The sequence below is a fragment of the Octopus sinensis genome, unplaced genomic scaffold (assembly GCF_006345805.1).
Source record: "Octopus sinensis unplaced genomic scaffold, ASM634580v1 Contig13732, whole genome shotgun sequence".
In the NCBI taxonomy this organism is placed as follows: Eukaryota; Metazoa; Mollusca; class Cephalopoda; order Octopoda; family Octopodidae; genus Octopus; species Octopus sinensis.
Window position 1 is genome coordinate 57,722 of NW_021833035.1, and position 9,779 is coordinate 67,500.

Here is a 9,779-nt window from a genome sequence, read left to right on the forward strand (position 1 = left end):
ACAACCATACATATGTATATATATATATATATATAGCAACGAATTGCCTCACCACACACCGAATTTAGAAATAGCAGTCAAAGAGTTATAGCTATTCTTTCTACTAAAAGGGAGATCTCAGTAAAAACACAGCACTTGAAAGGCAAACACAGACAGGTAAGAGAGAATGAAATAACGGCAATCTATCATACAATTTTAAGTCACCTACGGACGTACGTTTCGAAATTAAGTTTTAGGAAAGCATAAGAATTAGATAATTATATCTTACCCAACTTCTTTTCTGTGGATGAAAGTTTGTGTCCTACGCTGATGAGAAAAGAAGTTGGGTAAGATATAATTATCTAATTCTTATGCTTTCCTAAAACGTAATTTCGAAACGTACGTCCGTAGGTGACTTAAAATTGTATGATAGATTGCCGTCATTTCATTCTCTCTTACCTGTCTGTGTTTGCCTTTCAAGTGCTGTGTTTTTACTGAGATCTCCCTTTTAGTAGAAAGAATAGCTATAACTCTTTGACTGCTATTTCTAAATTCGGTGTGTGGTGAGGCAATTTGTTGCTAAACCCTTAATTGCTTAGTATTACTTAAACTTTCCTCGAATGAGGCTTTTACATGCCGAAATCTACTTGGTTTAATTAATAATTATTCCAAATTAATTAATTTCACCCTATATTGTTACTGATAACCATATTTCATCTCAGTAATGACCACAGCATCTTGTCTTGGCTACACGCGGGTGGGAAGGGGCTGGTGACACAAACTTTCATTCACACTTTGAATTTGGTGGTACTGGTAACGGCTTTAGCTCGCTCTGATACTGAGTTGAGATGATGCCTTCTAGTTTCTCGAAATTTAATATACAATTATTCATAATTGTAGTGTCCTACGCTGATGAGAAAAGAAGTTGGGTAAGATATAATTATCTAATTCTTATGCTTTCCTAAAACTTAATTTCGAAACGTACGTCCGTAGGTGACTTAAAATTATATGATAGATTGCCGTCATTTCATTCTCTCTTACCTGTCTGTGTTTGCCTTTCAAGTGCTGTGTTTTTACTGAGATCTCCCTTTTAGTAGAAAGAATAGCTATAACTCTTTGACTGCTATTTCTAAATTCGGTGTGTGGTGAGGCAATTCGTTGCTAAACCCTTAATTGCTTAGTATTACTTAAACTTTCCTCGAATGAGGCTTTTACATGCCGAAATCTACTTGGTGTAATTAATAATTATTCTAAATTAATTAATTTCACCCTATATTGTTACTGATATATATATATATATATATATATATATTATATATATATATATATATATATATATATATAAATGTATGTATGTATGTATCATCTGGTGATCTTATGCCATCTCAAGCGTTAAGTCAATACCTTTTCATCCGGAATATCTTTATAAGGTGTATTGAATAGATACAAACACTTCACTTGAGGAATAAAATGCCAGCTAATAGCGATAAATCGATACGAAGTTCATATAATGATTATCCTTCATCAAGAAGATAGATTTGAAGTAGTAACATCTCGTTCTTGACAGCCATTTCTACCTAGAAAACAGACGGGATGTTGAGGAGGAATAGTTTTTTCAAATTATTTGTATGTAAGCGTCTCATTTTATCTTTAATATATCATGTTTTTGATTATATAATATTTTAGCCATCACAACTGAGACTCCACTTATATAAATATGTATGTATGTATGTATGTATGTATGTATGTATGTATGATTTTAGAGTTGTTGCTCATTTATTCACCACTGAGTATCACAAGGAACGATTGTCATGTGGCCATATCTTAATAATGTTACATGCAGACGACCCGTTGACACAACAAGATCTCTCAATGCAGAGCAACGTTTGCATAACCAAATACCTGCCAACATGGACGACTACGTTTCGTGGAAACAATTGTAGGGTTTACAAATAAATGTTCTTCTATACTCCTTCCTCTTGACTCCGACTTATTCAATTATACATCTACACAGACATGAGAGAAGTAAATAGACGTCCCATATAAAATATTGCTCTATGTTTATCCTAACTAGGAAATGTTTATATTTTTTATTAATTGACATTTTTGTGTCATGTTTTATACGAGACCGTTTAATCATGTCATGTACAAAAAATGCCTTGGAACTGTCTGAATTTCAAAGAGGCCTATTGAGGGTCATTCCGAAGGTAGACATAGCGTAAAATCACAGAAGAACTTGGGCTCCCGCTTTCTACGGTTGATATAGTGAATATGCAATTCACCAGATAGAGGAAGGAATCCACTTCACTTCGCGAAGATTAACCAGAGCCTTCTGACAAGACCCTTCTCTTTGCTAAGAGAATTGTGGGGGATAATTCTCGTTGCTAGGCCTCTACCATAGCAGAATAAGTTATGTTAGTCCCAGAACAGCTATCAGGTATCTCCACAAACTTGGTTACTATGGCAGAGCAACAAGAAGGAAACCACTTCTTCGAGCAGCCAACACCAAGCGGATAAAAGATTGGGCCAGTGAGATGGTAGAGAGGCCACTAGAATTTTGGGACACTGCAATAGTCTCTGATGAGTCTAGATTGCTGTATTTCCTGACAGTGGTCGAGTGTCGGTCTGGAGACTCTGTGATCAAAACTTTAATGTGAAAAGATTCCGGCCAAGAAACACGGCAGCTATTCTGTGATGATCTGGGGAGCAATTTGGAGCAATGATTGATCAGAGTTGGTGGAGTGTGAGAGAAAGATAAACTCAGAAAAATTTATGTTCACATTGCAGAAAGGACACCTTCCAATCTTCTTCAGTTGTGAAATGATCAAAGAAGACTATTTATGAAAGATAGGGCTCCTTGTCACACAGCTAAAATGAGATGAGAATGGCATTAAAAAGCTTCCATGACCAAGCCAGTCACCAGATATGAACTCTAATGAACATTTCTGGGACATAATGGACAAGACACTTCATAAAAATAACAAGAAAGCATCATCAAAGCCAGAACTTTTGAGATTACTGCATGAAACTTGGCAAGAAATTTTGCAAGAGAATATTCGTCATCTAATCAGTAAGATGCCTAATAGGGGCTTTGCATTGAAAAATGCTAAGAGCATGTCTACTAAGTAGTAGATATTCACATTATGACAATTATTAAATAATTTGTATGTATTATTTCAGATTTGAATAAATTTCAATGATTGTAAAGGTGTCTATTTACTTCTGTTATGTCTGTGTATGTATGTAAGTATGTATATATGTATCTATGTATATACATATATATGTGTAAAAAAAACAAAGTTAGTGGTTGAAAATAAACAACATAAATGGTCACACAACTTCAAATCATCCCCATAAATTCATACCGTAGAATGATGGATCCTCAGAACGGGAAACTTCTCTGATGAAGATTTTTTTCCTGATGAAGGGGCCGCTGCCGGTTTGGTGTTTTAATGTGTAATGGATCGTGGCAGTGGCTCTTGAAACGGCCGTAGACGTGGATTTATTCTTACATTATTTTGGATTCCTTTTTCTTTGGGACTTGACGCCGGATGTATCCCGGATTCACTTAAAATTTAACAGTCTACCTAGTATATTATTTTCAATCGCCTCGCTATATACATTTATATTTTCTTCATATGTTTTTCTTCATACACTTTTTACAGTTTTTCACACGTTTTTTTTTTATATGTACATATACATGTACATTCTTATAACTTCGGGCTTGGTGTCACAAGAAGTTTTGTTCGTCTCTCGCTCAACTGCACCTCACACTTAATAATCAAGGGGTTGCAGTCTGGAGAGTAAGGTGGCCAGACGTTAGCGATGATGTGGTTGCAGAAATTGTCTGACAGTAATAGGGGTCTCTCGGCAGCCAACCTCTTGACCCAGGACAGCACTACCTCCTCCAGGCCTTCGTGTTGAATCAGAGGCCGTGTGAGAAGATGACTGGAGGTATAACTTCGCAATCACTAATGATCACTCCAAAAACCATGATGTTCACAGTATGTTTGATTTTTATCTCTCTTGGTACATGTCCTCAGATTGCACTGTCCTCAGATTGACACCCAAACATTCTTAAATGTTCGTATTGGAACTTCCGGTGCGAATGCCAAGCAGTACGGTATGTCATTTCCAAATTTCTGGCAGCGTGAATCGCGTCATTGTGTTGTTTTTCTTACAGACGGTGCCCAACTGTCTCTACTATACTGTGTAGTCGACAAAATACAAAAACAAAGAATGCAGCTACGCGAAATTTAAAATATAAAATGGCAACAATTTACATATTGCACCCTCTCCCTCTCCCTCTCTATCCCTCTTTCTCTCTCCCGTTCTTTCTCTCTCTCTCGCTGTCTCTCTCTGTTCTCTCTCTCTCTATATATATATGTGTGTATACACACGCACACACACACGCACGCACACACATACACACACACACACACACACACACTCACACACACACACACATATATATATATATATATATATATATATATATATATATAATATATGCATGAATATATCCTTGGGTGTATTTCATTTGAGAGGTTTTTATTCATATTTTATTCTCTCGGATATAGATGAATATATGCTGTCTACTATTTTATTAGATCAGTTAATGTCTAGAGAATGTGTTGTGATACATTGCTTCGTTGTGATTCTTTACAGTATGGGTTGTGTAAAATGTAAATATTTTATTGTCTGGTGATTATACAAGGAATGTTTTGTATGCAGAGAATAGGATTATTTGAGATGTACGATTAAATTGAAAGACAAAAAGATCTTGATATTATTGTTCTATTCTTTTCCTTGATATCTTTATCTGTCATTCCCAAGTTGATTGTGGTCAGGTCGCTGTAAAGTCTCATGTTTCATGCATACTATTATTACTTCTTATCCATTCTTGTCTTCAAATGATGGTACATGTTCCAGTGAAGATAGATTCCTTTCCAGGAAAAAAATTGCTCTTGGCAAGGAATGAATCACAAGAAACTATGTTGTCAACTATCTCATTATATTTTTACTTGTATAGTCTACGTTCCGCATACAGAAGGAAGTCTTACGAAATATTCCATCGTATTATTTTAAACCAATGCCTATTCAGTGAGTCATTTTCACACAAAAATTATTTTCTATGATCTGGTTAAATACATATTGGGGTATATTTTCTAACGAATATCTGATAAGACTAAAACATGTCCGGAGTTATCCCCAGACTTACTAAAATTTAGTAATCAATTTCAATTTCGGAATTCTCTCCCTTCCATCTCTTGACAATGGTTATTATTCATTCAGGTGGGGTTTTTCTCTTCAATACCTGCGTAATTTCGATCAATTAAAAAACTTTTTGGTTCACTACTCTTTGCCCTGCTCCTTATATACGTAATACTTTCACAATCTTTTCTGAAGTGTCCAGAATTTTCTCTTCCAAGAAATACTGATGCTTCTTGTCTTAATTGAAATAGCATTTCCTTTTCTTTCTTCGTCTTCTCCTTTTTCCATTTCTGTTCCTCTCTCTTTATCTCACTCTCACTCCTCCTCTCCATCTCCTTTTGTTTATCTTTCTATCCCTCTCCAATTTATCGCTCTCCCTCATTATTTCAATGGATAATTTTATGGTGATGTAGTGGTGGTCATCGTCGTATTTGATATCGAATTATGCTTGTAGCACTTCTCTTTCCTATTCATTTCATCTTTATTCTTTGTAAATGAATGTTAAACGTGAATATGAAATATGAAATATTTTACAAAATAAATTTTCGTTGCAGTTCTCTTCTACATCTCATTGACACTTGGAAATGGACGTGAGTAGATTTATATCAATAAATAGACCTATATGTGTGAACATTATGAAAATCGCTACACAAACATTTAATTTATAAGTTCAGTGTAGGAAAATATTTTCCTTCTCAAAGTAAATTAGTTGAAAAGAAAATTTTAAAAACTGAGTTCAATAAAAAACAGCCGCATGATGACGAATTCAATTCTTAACATAATTTCTACTGGTTAAAATTCAATTTTTCGTCAGTTAGCAGGCATTTTGTTAAATTTGACCAAGTGCTGACATTGGGGCAAACTTTACAACAGACAACCTTTAAACATTATAGAACATAGCATATGAATCATTTAAATAATAGAATTAATTAAACAACTTTAAAAACTCATTTTGATTAAACAGATAATATATTCCAAGATGCTTTGTACCTACACTATGGTAGTAACAACTTTATCCCTTCTTCCTGGTAAAGATATCAATGTTGATCGTCAAACATTTAATATTTAATTTTTTTATTATTATCTATATTCACAATCTTTTATTTTTGTCTTTGTATTTTGGTTGTTTAATTTTCCTGGCTTTGTTACAGTTGAATATCTGAAGTATTTTTTGAAAGTAGAAAACTGCCTTCTCAAGGAAGGTAAAACATTGATGACACTTGACGTGGATGACTCCAGCTGTTCGAAGAGGTGTTTTGAAATTTCTACATGTAAATCCTTCGTGAGCAGAGCGATAAGTCCAAGCTGTATTTTATACGAAGATGACGCAACAGAGAAGGCACTAATACAAACAACTAATACATATTTTTATCAGTTGAGAAGATCTGTGCCGACCAAGTATACAGACGGTAAACAAATTTGAATCTTTTTGTGTCTATTTCATTCCTTGACTCGTATTCTATGGTTTATTCCAAAGAGAGACAATACTGTCGGCATTTGAAAAGTCTCAACGATTTCTCTGGTCAATGTAGAATGGTGTCTGTAGATAAAAATAATTTGTAGAGATTTCGTTTCAGAGAGTGAAAATTTTAATTGTGGATTGGGACACAAAATCACCAAGAGTAGTAGTAGTAGTAGTAGTTGTTGTTGTTGTAGTTAAGTAGAGGGGAACGGTTTTATAAGTCATCATTGACAGCTAGAAACCCAGAACAGATAGATTGAAAGATAGATAGATAGATAGAGAGAGAGGGGGGAGATAGAGAGATAGGGAAGATAGATAGATAGATAGATAGATAGATAGATAGATAGATAGATAGATAGATAGATAGGTAGATAGGTAGATAGATAGATAGATAGATAGATAGATAGATAGATAGATAGATAGATAGATTAGTTGGTTGATAAATAGATAGATAGAGAGAGAGAGAGAGAGAGAGAGAGAGATCTGATCATCCACATCATATAATTCAGTCAAATCCGAATATCCAATTTTTGCGGATAAAATAGATTTGTACAGACATAGGGAATTTCTGGAAACATGCAAATGTTCTTGTACACCATTATGTCAAACGCGGTCACAGTGAATCACGATAAAAGCAAATAGCAAATGAGATAGCTAAGATTAGCAAAGAAAGTCTAACTTTCAGGAATAATTTTAGCAAACAACTTTAGTACAATATGTGATATAATTCCTTTAGTAATTAACTGACACCGAAATTTCGCCGGCATTTCAAAAGTATTGCATGAAAGTTACCAGCATGTTGCGGAAACTTATCCTCGTTTCGAAAAAATATTTCCTCAGCCACCTATTGTAGTCTTTAGATGAGATAAGAATATAAGAGAACTATTAACCTCTTCTTCTGCACGCTGTTCCTTAAAAAACAGCCACAAGAGAGGTAAAGCTTGTTCATTGTGCAACATGTGTCAAGTGAATTCCATCAGGAATCACAGCAGAAATGCTATAATTTATACACAAGGTGGGACATGTAGAGATTCCCATTTGGTGTATGCGGCAGAATGCACGAAAGACAACTTGATTTATGTTGGTTGTACAACAGAACAATTAAACAAAATATTTAATGGGCACAGATATGACGTCAGGCACAATGACAGTAGTTCGACAGAACTTGCCGAACATTTTGCTGCAAACGGATGCAATTTTGAAAAAGACTTGAAAGTGCGTATTCTCAGAAAATATTCTGAATTTGCTACACTTTCAGTACTCAAAAGGCATGAGAAGAAATATGTTTTGTTTGCGTGTTATTAACATCGCGCCCTGGAGGAATGACTAAAATGACAGGAGAATTCCATCATAGTTACACAAAATTGTTTGATTCTTCTCTATTCTTTTCTCTTTTCTTTCTTTTTCCTCCTTTTTCTTTCTTTTTCTTTTTACCAGTTGTAGACAGATTCAGATCGTTCATATAAAACAGATGATTTACTATAATATTATACATTTCGAACCCATACCTGGTGTTACACAGTTCGTTTGAGAGTGGGATCAATGGCATGCAAAAGAGTAATGGGTTGAAGGAGTCACCTTTGAGAGATGTCTCGTTCAATGTTGATGTTGTTAGATTGGCTCATCCCATTACTGTGGTTTAGAAAGAGACGTGAATTCCACTTCGCCATGGTACCCTGTAATAATTTGGAAACTACGACATTTATTTATGCCACCGTAAGCTGTTTTCTTCTGCTTCGGTACAGTCCAGGCAACTGATCAAAACTCTCCCACCCTTTCGTTTGGACAAGTACAGCCTATCGGTATCGCTCAATATTTTTCTGGCCTAGGTATCCATTCTCATTTTTTGCCATCATCATCATCATCATCATCATCATCATCAACATCATCATTATTATTATTATTATTATTATTATTATTATTATTATTATTATTATTATTATTATTATTCAGTAGTTTTATTTTTATAGCGTGCTTTCACTTCACTACCGAGCGCAGCTCTCTGTGCCTTGGGTATGTGCTGTGATTTGTTGTGATGCTCTGATGGTTATTGTATGGAAAGTGTTCTGCGTAGGATGTGTGCAGTGCCTAGTAGTGCAATTTTCTGCATGTTATATGTGTTTGTAAGTCCTGGTGTTTTTGTTATGTATTTGTCTGAATATTTTTTTATCATGCCTAATGCACCTACTATGATAGGAATTGTTTCTGTTTTCAGATTCCACATTCTAGTTACCTCTATTTCCAGGTCTTTGTAATTTGAGAGTTTCTCCATTTCTTTTAGAGACACGTTGTCATCTGCCGGTATCGATACATCAATTAGAAAGCATTTTTTTCTTCATGATCTCTGACAACTATATCTGGTCTGTTGGCCCTAATTTTTCTATCTGTGTATATCGGCATATCCCAGAGTATGGTTGCTTTCTCGTTTTCTGTGACCTTTTCTGGTATGTGCCCATACCATCTTTTTTCTGTTGTTATTCCATAATGTTGGCATAGCTTCCAATGTATGTAGGTTCCAACTCAGTCATGTCTGTGAATATATTCCTTCTTAGCCAGAACTGGGCAGCTAGAGATAATATGATTTATTGTTTCTTGTCCATCTCCACATATTCTGCAGTTACTTGTTATATTTCTTTTCATTACATGTTTTTGGTAATTTCTGGTGGGGAGGCTTTGGTCTTGTGCTGCAATTAAAAGTCCCTCTGTTTCTGCTTTGAGTCCTGAGCTTCTCAACCATTGCTGGGATTTTTCTTTGTCTATTTCTTTTGCGTATAGTTTAGTCCAGTATTTACCATGAAGGGGCTTTTCTTGCCATCGTTTTATCATGGTTCGTTGCTGTTCTATTTTTAGTTTGGATTTCATTTGTTTTATAGCTTTTGTTGTTTCTTCCTCTTCTTCTTCTTCTTCTTCTTCATGTTTATTAGGTGTTATGATTTCTTGTTTGTATTTGTCACCTTCCTTAAATACTGAGAACAGTTTTTTGTTTTGTTTGTGTTTTGCCGCTATCTGAAGTAGATATTTTTGCAGTCCTATGGTGGTTATTTTATAGTAGTTTTCCAGCTGTATAAGGCCTCTACCACCTTCTATACGTTGTATATATAGTCTTTCTATGTCAGATTTTGGG

The 9,779-nt window shown here is 34.9% G+C and overlaps 1 protein-coding gene across 1 annotated transcript in view; it reads left to right on the forward strand.

Moving 5' to 3' along the window:
- Positions 1-314: 314 nt before the first annotated feature.
- Positions 315-9,779, forward strand: part of LOC118761464 — a 17,929-nt gene continuing 8,464 nt past the window's right edge. Inside the window, exons 1-4 of the mRNA XM_036499361.1 lie at positions 315-326; positions 5,012-5,082; positions 5,748-5,783; positions 6,345-6,602. Coding sequence (XP_036355254.1) covers positions 6,407-6,602 — 196 coding nt within the window. The 5' untranslated portion in view covers positions 315-326; positions 5,012-5,082; positions 5,748-5,783; positions 6,345-6,406. The remainder of the gene's footprint in view (positions 327-5,011; positions 5,083-5,747; positions 5,784-6,344; positions 6,603-9,779) is intronic.